Source organism: Erpetoichthys calabaricus, chromosome 3 (genome assembly GCF_900747795.2).
Source record: "Erpetoichthys calabaricus chromosome 3, fErpCal1.3, whole genome shotgun sequence".
Taxonomy (NCBI): Eukaryota; Metazoa; Chordata; class Cladistia; order Polypteriformes; family Polypteridae; genus Erpetoichthys; species Erpetoichthys calabaricus.
Genome location: NC_041396.2, coordinates 270,527,070 through 270,539,558, shown reverse-complemented (window position 1 = coordinate 270,539,558; position 12,489 = coordinate 270,527,070). Strand labels below are relative to the sequence as shown.

General features: G+C 34.0%; 1 protein-coding gene across 6 annotated transcripts in view; it reads right to left on the bottom strand.

Annotated features, from left to right (window-relative positions):
- Positions 1-703: 703 nt before the first annotated feature.
- epoa (erythropoietin a) overlaps positions 704-12,489 on the bottom strand; it is a 65,617-nt gene continuing 53,831 nt past the window's right edge. For 5 of the 6 annotated variants that reach the window (XM_051925134.1, XM_051925132.1, XM_051925129.1 and 2 more), the window contains exons 2-4: positions 10,876-11,006; positions 8,514-8,600; positions 7,779-8,135 (exon numbers count right to left, since the gene is read on the bottom strand). In XM_051925134.1, the coding sequence (XP_051781094.1) occupies positions 7,794-8,135; positions 8,514-8,600; positions 10,876-10,986 (540 nt within the window). In that variant the 5' untranslated portion in view covers positions 10,987-11,006 and the 3' untranslated portion in view covers positions 7,779-7,793. Of the gene's footprint in view, positions 2,081-7,778; positions 8,136-8,513; positions 8,601-10,875; positions 11,007-12,489 lie in introns of those variants that run through there. The other variant, XM_028798275.2, reaches the window with a different exon arrangement.

Sequence of the window (12,489 nt, the reverse complement as noted above, 5' to 3'; positions counted from 1 at the left end):
TCAGCCCATCTAAACTGTTCAATAGGTACGCATCAAGTATTATGTATTATCATTATTATGTATTCACCATGTTTGTATGATTGAAAATTGTACTTATTGGAGATTGAGGGAGGGGATATTGTTATTGAGATGATTAGACAACAGTATGCATTATTAAAAATACATCTAGAAAATTCAAAGCAGATAAAAGCTTGAATTGAATTTACTACCACCTACCTTAAATATTGAGCATTTTCCTGAAAACCCTAGATTCATCAAAATATTGTCACATAGGAAAAAAAAAAGACAACACAAACCCACAATCAACTTTGGTATAAAAATAACCATTTAAAAAAAAAATGCATGCCATAGACGTTAGAGCAGCATCATTTATTAGGTGGAGAACTTCAAACCTTGTGCCAAGTTACATCTTCCACTTAAAAATTATAATTGTTTCAGGATTAATATACAGTTGCACAAGAGGATAATACAAATAAGTCTGCAAAGGATGTATTTTCAGAAAAGTGACTTGTGAAACCATTCGTGCATTCATGATAAATTATGAGCAGAGCACTTGCTGGATACAAATTTCCTACTAATTTAAAAAGTCCAGAAATTTGGAAATGTTCTGAATACTTCTGGTAAATGCACTAAAGCAAACTTATAACAACACTCTGCTTTTATATATAATATATATATATATATATATATATATATATATAGTATTCTTACCAGTGCTATTAAAAGACCAATAGGCACAAGAGAGAATACCTTTTTAAAGGTAATTAGAGAATATCAAAGTACCTTTGGTGTGCCACATTTTAAAGCTGGAAAGGCATATGGTACAATCATTAATACATACTATGAAGATGTACTGTAACTACAATTATAGAAATCATTTACACACAGCCCAAACATTTGCTGCCATGTAAATAATAAAAATGCCCTCTGTGAAAAGATTGTATTTTTAAAAATATTGTCTGAACATTTACATAATAAGTAAGTACAAGCTTTTCTTTGACTATTGTATTACCAGTGGATCGCTGTAACCTATTTTGATAGAAAGGAAGGAGGAAACAGTCTTCTTTAGTGAATTAAATACCTGTACTTTAGAAGATTTTTTAAATGTATTTACTTTCAGCAGATATCTGAAATTAGATTTCCATTTGATGTTGATAGCCAAAAATTTGAAAAGTAAAATAATCCAACATTATCAAAAAATTGTAAAAATAAACAATATATAGCCCTTTTAAAATGGAACATAAGGACTCTAGAATGCAGTGAAAATATTTTATTAATATGTATATGGCCAAGCTTGGTCACAGATCACACAAATAAATGTATATTTAATTCATATTCTGTCCTTTAAAGTAACACAAGATCTATTAGTAAAATTGCAAATATAAATATAAATAAATAAAAAGTGCTTAAAATTCCTATTTAACAGGCTGTGTTTGTTTTGCCATAACAAAACCAAGTTTCTCATGCTTATGCAGAGTTTTAGGATGTGAGGCAACATTAGCCAATATTTAGACTGGCTACAATGTTATCTAAAAAGAAAAAAAAAACACAAAAAGTTCACAAATCAGTTTTTTACTCACCAACCCCAACCCGAACACCCCCAGCCCCCCCCCCCCCACCCCCAATTAATTCCATTCAGTCCAAATCCAAGTGATAGGAGAGATATTTGGGCTTCCTGCAAATCTGGCTGCCTGTACAATCAGGCTTTTCTTGTGCTGTGTGTCCAGAAGGTTCCAGTGTGGATTCCATTGTGACAGGATGAGGATGACCACAGTATATTTTCCCAGCTATGTGAGAAAATACTTCACTTCTTAACACTGTTATTTGACCTTTCCAGATGAACGATTAAATCAACAGGTTGCATAGTCCACCACTGTCTATGTGCAGCTCTGTGTCCATTCCAGGGAATGATTTTAACCAAGGTTGCTGCCTCTCAGCTTTTCTCCTTCCTGCATGCCTCAGCAGAAATCAAAAGCAACCTTACTTTACCACGCAAAAAACTTGCTTGAACACGAAAAAGTTCACTAAGAGTTCTGACAGCTATAGTTTTGCTGTGTTGTGACACTGGACTGGTGAATTCCTGTAAAACACACATATAGGGAATAAATCAGTTTTGTTTATGACTCCTAAATTATTGTTTCCAAAAACACTTCATCACTTTGGTGTCTAAAGAGGTGGCAAAATATTTTACAATTTTATCACACTTTCCATGCATTCTGTATCTTTCAATATGCTGTTGTAACCCTTGATCAGTGCTTAGGAGCAGTAATGTTTACAGATAGATTGAGATATGTAGATTTTATTGGTTATTTTAGCGTATGTAATCTATATGCAGATTAGCAGTTATCATATTGAGGTGGCTCTTTCAAGATGACTTTTGTGGTAATGTCTAAAAATTAGTAAACCTCACTACTTTGTTCATTTATATAGACAGAAATGCAGAACAATTGTTGCATACATTTTAGTTTTTGAGGTTAAGAGTTCAGCAGTAGAGATGTGTGGGGTAAATTTCTTAATCATGTTGAATCTACAGTATACCAATTTAAGTTTAACCTTTTTATACCTTACAATGCATCATTTTTTTCTGTTGTTAAAATTAACAATCCTTTAAATTCATGGTGTTCTACACCAAAAGGCTCAGAATATTGTTCTTTGCAAAGAGGAAAGCATTGCCTAAAGTAACTTTTTTTTTGTTTGAGGCATTATGTGTTTGTTTTAATTACAGTTTCCTTATTTTTTTTAATTTGCTAAAACCTAATGTTGGTAAATTTATTAAATACAAGATCCAATTCAAATCATTTGGCATGCTGTGAGGAAACAAATAGCCTAAAACTAAATATGCATGCCTTAGGGGGTCAAATAGGAGGAAATTGAAAAATAAAGTATTTAGTGTATTTCATAAGCTTTTAACACATGCATAACCTTATGAAATATTGTTCTTTCATATTTTTATATATAATATATATAAAATTTTAAAAACTGTTAAAACAACCTTGGCACTTGGACTACCACTGAGCCGTTTTTGAATTGCAGCCCTCCATCATCTTCTAACTCAGCACCTGGAGAAGATAACTGGCAGAACACCAAGAGCAGCTCAGCTAACTTCTCCATTCATCTCAGTGTAATTTTCAGTGGGTTGTAGGCTAAATGATTATTTAATTTGAGCTACATAAAAATTCTTATTTTGTTGTGAATGATTTATGGTATAATAGTGGTTATTTTTTTCAACATTTTAACTGTGAGGTAGCACCCTCCCAACATGCATTTTCTAGCAATAAACCTTGTTCATTCATAGAGAAAATACTTTATACTAGACAAATCAACGTCACAGTTTTTTTACACCACTTATTCTACCGAGGGCCACAGTAGCAATATACTAAGCTGGCCTGGTTAGGTTACCCTGTCCTCAGCAATTTAAATCACCTCCTGGGGAGTTTTAAGTTGTACTCAGGCCAGCAGACAGAGAGAGAATCCTTCCAGCACCCTGGGTCTCCTCCCAGTGGGCCATAATGCGTGCACTTTCTATGAGATGTGCCAAAGGGGCCATATGCAGCATATAAATAATAAGTTGTCAGAATTGTGGGCCTGCATTGCAGCATTATATACCTAGGCACACATCAGTGAGGCCAAATTTTAGAAGTAAAACCTTTAATGACAAAACAAAACTAAAGTCTGAGATGACAGGGAGAAGTTAGTAATCTAGTAAATTTAAAAAAGACCTTTTTAATAATAATAATTTTTTGCATTTATACAGGTTCCTGCCTTGTGCCCTGTGTTGGCTGGGATTGGCTCCAGCAGACCCCCGTGACCCTGTGTTCGGATTCAGCGGGTTGGAAAATGGATGGATGGATTTATACAGGTGCTGGTCATAAAATTAGAATATCATGACAAAGTTGATTTATTTCAGTAATTCCATTCAAAAAGTGAAAACTTGTATATTAGATTCATTCATTACACACAGACTGATGTATTTCAAATGTTTATTTCTTTTAATGTTGATGATTATAACTGACAACTAATGAAAGTCCCAAATTCAGTATCTCGGAAAATTAGAATATTGTGAAAAGGTTCAATATTGAAGACACCTGGTGCCACACTCTAATCAGCTAATTAACTCAAAACACCTGCAAAAGCCTTTAAATGGTCTCTCAGTCTAGTTCTGTAGGCTACACAATCATGGGGAAGACTGCTGACTTGACAGTTGTCCAAAAGACGACCATTGACACCTTGCACAAAGAGGGCAAGACACAAAAGGTCATTGCTAAAGAGGCTGGCTGTTCACAGAGCTCTGTGTCCAAACACATTAATAGAGAGGCGAAGGGAAGGACAAGATGTGGTAGAAACAAGTGTACAAGCAATAGGGATAACCGCACCCTGGAGAGGATTGTGAAACAAAACCCATTCAAAAATGTGGGGGAGATTCACAAAGAGTGGTCTGCAGCTGGAGTCAGTGCTTCAAGAACCACCACGCACAGACGTATGCAAGACATGAGTTTCAGCTGTCACATTCCTTGTGTCAAGCCACTCTTGAACAAGAGACAGCATCAGAAGCGTCTCGGCTGGGCTAAAGACAAAAAGAACTGGACTGCTGCTGAGTGGTCCAAAGTTATGTTCTCTTATGAAAGTAAATTTTGCATTTCCTTTGGAAATCAAGGTCCCAGAGTCCACGTTGCTTGAGGTCCAGTGTAAAGTTTCTACAGTCAGTGATGGTTTGGGGTGCCATGTCATCTGCTAGTGTTTGTCCATTGTGTTTTCTGAGGTCCAAGGTCAACGCAACCGTCTACCAGGAAGTTTTAGAGCACTTCATGCTTCCTGCTGCTGACGAACTTTATGGAGATGCAGATTTAATTTTCCAACAGGACCTGGCACCTGCACACAGTGCCAAAGCTACCAGTACCTGGTTTAAGGACCATGGTATCCCTGTTGTTGATTGGCCAGCAAACTCGCCTGACCTTAACCCCATAGAAAATCTATGGGGTATTGTGAAGAGGAAGATGCAATATACCAGACCCAACAATTCAGAAGAGCTGAAGGCCACTATCAGAGCAACATGGGCTCTCATAACATACCTGAGCAGTGCCACAGACTGATTGACTCCATGCCACGCCGCATTGCTGCAGTAATCCAGGCCAAAGGAGCCCCAACTAAATATTGAGTGCTGTACATGCTCATACTTTTCATGTTCATACCTTTCAGTTGGCCAACATTTCTAAAAATCCTTTTTTTGCATTGGTCTTAATTGATGTTCTAATTTTCCGAGATACTGAATTTGGGACTTTCATTAGTTGTCAGTTATAATCATCAACATTAAAAGAAATAGACATTTGAAATACATCAGTCTGTGTTTAATGAATGAATCTAATATACAAGTTTCACTTTTTGAATGGAATTACTGAAATAAATCAACTTTGTCATGATATTCTAATTTTATGACCAGCACCTGTATAGCACTTTTCTCACTACTCAAAGCGCTTAGCAATTGCAGGTTAAGGGCCTTGCTCAAGGGCCCAACAGAGCAGAGTTCCTTTTGGCATTTTACAGGATTCAAACCGGCAACCTTCCGATTGCCAGTGCAGATCCCTATCTAAACCAAATAAGCTTAACAGAGAATGGTCTCCTCTCATTTGTCTAATTTCTCATGCTGTTATGTATGTTCCTGTGTCCTATGTGATTTTTGAACATATGTCTCATGGGGTGACCCTTCCCTGCCATAGTGCTACACCAAAGCACTCCCCTTCAAACCTCTAATCTTTGTTTTTCTGTAGACCCTGGCTTCTCTTAACTTCCAGAAGTTGAGTATTTTCTTTCTCCCTTTCCAGTACTGCATTTATATAGGACTTGGTGACTGTGAATCAGATTTAAACCCCTTTCCTCATTCACTACTGGTTATGTCTCAGAATGATGTCTGGGGCCAGGGCAGCACTGGGTTTGATCCAGATACCCCATGCTATAGCTTTGTAAAGCTTCTTCTCAAATTTCTGCATCTTTGAGCCTTCAGTTACCTTTAAAGGATCAGGTCCCCAAGGTAGCCTCTTGGTGGAACCATGTGTCCTCTAGCATCTTGTTTTGTTACCAGTTCTATTGTTCATTCCCAGACGTCATTCTCTTTTCAAGGAGGGGGCCAGATGGCCTGCCTAGTGCTGGACAGAATGGTTTCAGTTAGACCACATCACACTCCTGTGTTGATGACCTTGCCTGTTGCACTTCAAGGGCAGTAAACAAGCATACATGTACTTGCTGCCCCTCCATTCACTTGCTGAGATATATGCAGAACATTTACTGCTGCCAGCATGCCTTTCTCACCTGGAGGCTGTTCCTACAGCTCTCCTCTACTTTTTTCTATCCTGGTGATGTCATTGCCCATGACGAACTTTTCTCAGTTAGATATGCTTTTCATAATTATTTATTTTGCTTGTTTGTAATATTTTTATGTGTACTGTACATGGTGATTGTTTCAGGTATAAAGGTAACTATTAAGATCATAATGTAATTGTGAAAGATTGTTTACTGTAGTAAAGAACAAATTTTGTTTATAGATCTGACAATAGTTAAAATACTATCATGACATTAAGTCATCTTTATATGTAAAACAAATGTATATAATTTATTTATGTTGTTCTTTTAAATTGTATCTATTTTGCCATAAATTAATTTATTAAACATTTTTGTGACCAACAATACCAATTCTGACAGTACAGAATTATTTTGATGTTGTCATAGAATAGGAATACGTATTTGACAGTATCCTAAAGATGCATCCTGCTGATGACCCTCATTCCTGTCTTTTAAAAACAGCAAGGTTACGTGACAAAGTGCAGGAACACATCTTTCCTCTTATCCCATTCTCTTTATGTAAATATTTGCCTAAACATACATGTGAATATACAGTTTCCTAGTGAGTCTTGCTATTCCTGGAATGTATAGAAGTATTAGCGTAAGCAGACAGGTCAGAAGATCAAACAGTTTTAGTTTTGTTGTGCTACATTTTAATGATTTTCTGAAATCTTACAAACACTCTGCATGTGGGGTAAATATATGGTCATCACCATTTGACCATATTCAAGTTATATCAAATACTAACTTGCATAAAATATAGTTTTGCTTTAATAAGAAGGTAATGCTACAGTATATTTAATGAAACCTAACAAGGAGAACTGATCTGTTTTGTAGTTCTATAAAATTATTTATTTGTAAAGAATTCACTACATTCAATCTGTGATGTTTTCTATAACATTAGATTCAAAGATTTTTAGATGCAATCTTTGGACTGTATAGAAACAGTATTTTAGAAGTTTTGTACGAAAAATAACAAAAGATTGTGATGGTTATTGAAGTAAGGCACATAGTAAAATAATAAAAAAAACTGAGAAGAATAGTTGGCATCATGCCACAAATAAAAGTGGTAAGTTATAATTAAAGGGTTGCTTAGTTTGGCATGCTTCTCTATAACCAATGCATTGCACTTACTACTCCATATTAATGAGCAATTATACAGTATTATTAGATATAAAAGTATTTTTAAAATAATTAGTTGAGATTCTGAAAATGTTTCACATACAGTATGTTGGCACATACTTTTGAAGAGCATCTATTACAAAGTTGTTAAAGAGTTTAGTTTTTACAGCAGAATGTTTCTTTTTTTTTTTTTTTTTTTTTATAAATTAATGCATGAATAAAAACCTGACTCAGAATTATTCTGGTGGCATTTTTATTAAAGATGCAATCCACTGAGTGCATTCTTTTCACATTTGATACACATGCATGTAGTGAAAAGTCAAGCAAAATGACACCTTTTATTGGCTAACTAAAAAGATTACAATATGCAAGCTTTCGAGGCAACTTAGGCCCCTTCTACATTCATAATGGTTAACAAGGTGCAACACCCTAGTACTACATACACATGCATGAAACACAAAATAGTTATGTAACTGTGTAGTATTTGTCCAACTGATTAGACTTAACATCCTCACCTGAATATTTAAACTTTTAAGGATCTGTCCAATATTCCTAATGTTTCTGTAGGCTGCTTCTATGAATTCCAAAGGAACACTACTTGCCACTTTGTCTCTGGCTGTGAGAATTGCTTGTTTTAGCAGTGAGAGCCCCGATTGTACTTCCTCCTCTTTTATCTTGTTCTGTTACAAAAACAAGTTTAATATCATCAACAAAAGAATCACATTTAATAAACATTTTATCTTATTTTATAAAAGAAAAACAGTAAAATGCATTTTCATCTGCTGTATATTAATCTGCATTAATTATGGATTAACACCAGTCACAAAATAGTTATACTACTTTACAAAAAAGAATATACATATTTTAAATTAGATTAATTTAGATTGTGAAATCCATTGTATTTCTATTAATTTATAGAATAAGTAAAAATAAAATGTACAAAACTAAAACATTAAAAATTAATTGCATGACTTATTTTGCTTCACTGAAAATAATTATTTGTACATTATACAGCATATTAATGTTTTGTTTGTAAAGTTAAAGCATAAGGTACTTGCATCTTTTGATTCCCATTCCATGTAGTTTAGATTCATTACAGGAAGTGTAAGTGGTTCTGGGAGGATGCATTCTTCTTTACAGCCTTTCTGTGGAAAAACATCACAAATTTAGAAATTTTAAGAATTTACAAATCATCTCATTGAAATGTAAATGCTGATCATTTTGTAAAGAAAATAAGAATTGTAGACATTTGAAAGCAGAATAGTAATGTGTATAGTACATTGAAATTAATCCACACTATGACATTACACACACAACTATTTTTCAAAAATATTCTTTTTAACATCATATAAAAACTCTACCTTAGGATTACCTAAAATGTTTTCGCTCTTTCTGGTTTAATAGGGGGGTTTGGGGGGGACATTGTGATGCAACAGTTGCAGCTGTTGAGAGAAATGAGAACTGAACTGGATACTTTTGGGATGCAGTTCACATATACTCCTTTTGTCAATGTGAGGATTTCTGTAGATATTCCAGCTTCCTTCCAAAATGCATAGACTTGCAAGTTACATTGATTGGCTAGTCTATAGTGTATTAGTGAGTGTATATTTGTGCATATGATTGCCCTATCACCGAGTGACATTCCCGTCAGTACTGATTTCTGTCTTGCACCCAAAAAGTACAAGTATGTATTTACCACTTACATATCTTCCTAAGTTAAATGAGACAGTATAGTGATTGTGTATTTGACACTTAGGTTAGTAGCTTGTCATATGAAATAAATTGCTATTAGTATGTAATACTTTTTTTATAATTCATAGAAAAAATACATTTTAAGCAATTAGTATTCTGTCAAAATGGGGCAAAAGAATTCCACCAAACCTGGTACGGACACCAGTCAATCACAAAGCACATCCAATTGGTTAATCATAATCAACACACCCATACTTAATCATACATGGTCAATTTAGTGTTTCCAGTTGACTTAAACTGGGATATACTTGATCTCAGATTTATCTGTAGTAAGTGGTAAGAAGTTGTTTAATGCAAATTAATAACAAAAATTATAGTTACGTTTGTCAGTCAGCCATATTCTAACGTTTAGTCCTGAGCAGGGTCGCAGGGGTCTGGCACAGCACACAAAAAGATATAACATACTGTCATATCTAATACACCATAAGAAATAAATTGTATAAGGTATCTGAAACATAGTTCATTCTCTTTTCATAATCATGCAAGAAGGTTTTCAATATTTTTTATCTTGTCATGTGAACAATTTCGGACTTTTACCTTTTTAATGTCCTGAAGTAGTGCTAGATTTCATTTTTATGTCTTCATCAATGATTGACTTTCACCCCTTTATTGTGTTTTGGCTGAGTTATTGATGTTTTCCTGAGTTTGTACCAAGGAAAGGGCTAAAGGACCAGTAGTTGAAGGGCAGACTAAATGTGTATAGAGGGGAATTTAATTTTTCTTTTCTCCACTGCAAAGTTCCTGGCATAATGCATTGTTTGCGATGTAATTGTTATTAAGATGAATTTAAAAATGTATTGCAGAAATAATGATATAAAGTAATACATATTTTTGTGTATTTCACTGTAATTACATGATGCCATTGTGTTCAGAATTCATTCAAGATGTGCATATAATATTAATAATATTGTGTTTTATTTAACTCTACTTGTAAATGCATGTAGTGTTTCAGGTTTGTAAATGAAATGTATAAATTGATATTGGACAGGTGCAGATTAAATTCAAGGTTGTGGGGGTCCAGAGCCTATCTCAGCAGTGCTCTTCATAAGGCAGGAAACAGCCCTTTGACATGGCACTATTCCACCACAGGACAAGTACCAACATAGTGCAACTTTGGAATAGCTAATCAACCTAACCAGGGAGAACATGCAAACTCCACACAGGCAATGATCATGTGATATATTCTAGCGCAGGAAAGTGGATCCATGAGGCAACAGAATTAACTGCTCTGACACAATGCTGCTGTCCTAGTTTTTATATACAATTTTTTTTTTAATATTCATTTCTTATATATAGTGGTTTTGCAGTCAATGACTCAATGATCACAAAAAAGTAAAATGTTTTGTTAGCTGTACTCAAAAGTGGAAAAATCACATAATACAAATAAATAACTCTCTTAAGACATGCCATATTTCAAAAAATAAATTTCACTTATGTTGATCACACTTTAAACATTTTATAACTCCTATGTAATTTCATTTTATGAGAGCATGGTTCACCCTTAGCAGAGTGAAGAAATCAGAAGAATAACTGTCTTGTTGTACAAAATATATAACACAGTATATTCCTTTTATATATTTTATAAATACTGCAGTGATTAAAGTTTCCTCAAGTAACGTGCCATGTCATTTGAAGTATAACAATTATTTAAAAAAATCAAACACCTACCATAGCATTTTCAGCATCTTTTGCCTCTTTAATATATTGATCCATAACTCTAATATCACAGATGGGGCGTAAAGGAGAAGATTTTCCAGGTTTTGTGTATCCCAAAATCATTAATAACAGTGCAACAAATCCTTGAAGATATAATAAGAAAATAATAAATCTTTATATAGTGTATGTAACACAGACCACAGATTTGCATATTGTAAAGACTAATTAAAATACCTTTCTGAAAAATGCACATTAAACCAGGAGTACAATTTTGGGTTTGGGGAGTTCACACTGTATATAGCTCTGTCACCTACAGAACATACTTAAGACTTTTGCTTAAAGCATACTTGCAAAAGGGCATGAAAAATTACAACTTTCATTGTACTAAGAAAATATCTTTGTACTACAAAAATAAGTAGCGCACTTCTAATGTATAACATTTAGATGTTTAATTGAACAATTATTTTGTAGGGTTATACCCATATACATATTTATTACAACTGTACATTGTAAATTTAATTGGAGTTTCTTAGTTTATAATATAATTTGACATTCACTACCTCAATAGTCAAAAGATTATTTTATAACTTAGTGGGAAAACAGCTAACATTTTCTGTAGCAGAAAAGTAACAAAAATACATTTCAGCTTTAACAAGTGCAAATCTGTAATTTGTCACCCAATATTTCATTTTATTTTCATAAACCAAACATTACTGTCCCAGTTCATTGTGGTACCTAATAAACATTCTCTCCATATAGAGTACAGATTTTTCTTGTTTTAAAGTGGACCTGAATCCTAGCATTGTACTTATGTTAAATGACGGTGTTTTTCAAATATTTATAATTTGCTGCATTTTCAAATCTTCGGTGGAGAATAATCAACTATAACATGCTGAATTTATGTATGTATTTATCAACCTATTTTGTGAATGGATTTATTATAACAGTGAAGTGACAGTGAGCTGCAACACAGAACACAAGGCACACTGATGCACAACACCCACTCATTTATCCAGATTTGCTAATCAGCTTAAATTGCACATCTTTAGGGTGTGGGAAGAAACAAGAGTACCTAGAAAAACTTGTGCAGTGAGTGGAAAAAAAAAACTGTAAACTACACATAGTAAATGCATGGGCAATGCTTTTACCAAAGGACTTTTTTTTCCAAGTATGTTTATGTTTATACATTTTAATTATTTTTCTAATCTCATGAGAAAATGAAACACACATACACTTAATCTTAAATTTAGATGCTATTTCTAATTATTTCTTAACTTGTTCATTTTATCACCAAACTGCCTTTGAAGTTTGGCTTTATTTTCTGGCTAAAGTGTCTTGTGTGCAACTTCAATGCCTTCCTTATGTTTGTATGTATTTCCTCCAAGGAACCCCACTTTTGTCCTTATTTGAAAAAGATTTTGTTTGGTTGATTGGTGTACAGTATGTGAATCTGGGCAAGTTGCTTTTCTGTTTTGTGACCCTGTGTGCTGTGACAGCTCTGACTTGCCGTGAACTTGTTTTGTAAAACAAAAATGGATTATTGATGGTGTGATCTTTAAGAAAATCTCATTATCTTAGTATTTATTTATTTCAAATTTGCCTTTGAAAATAGTAATTATCTGTTTT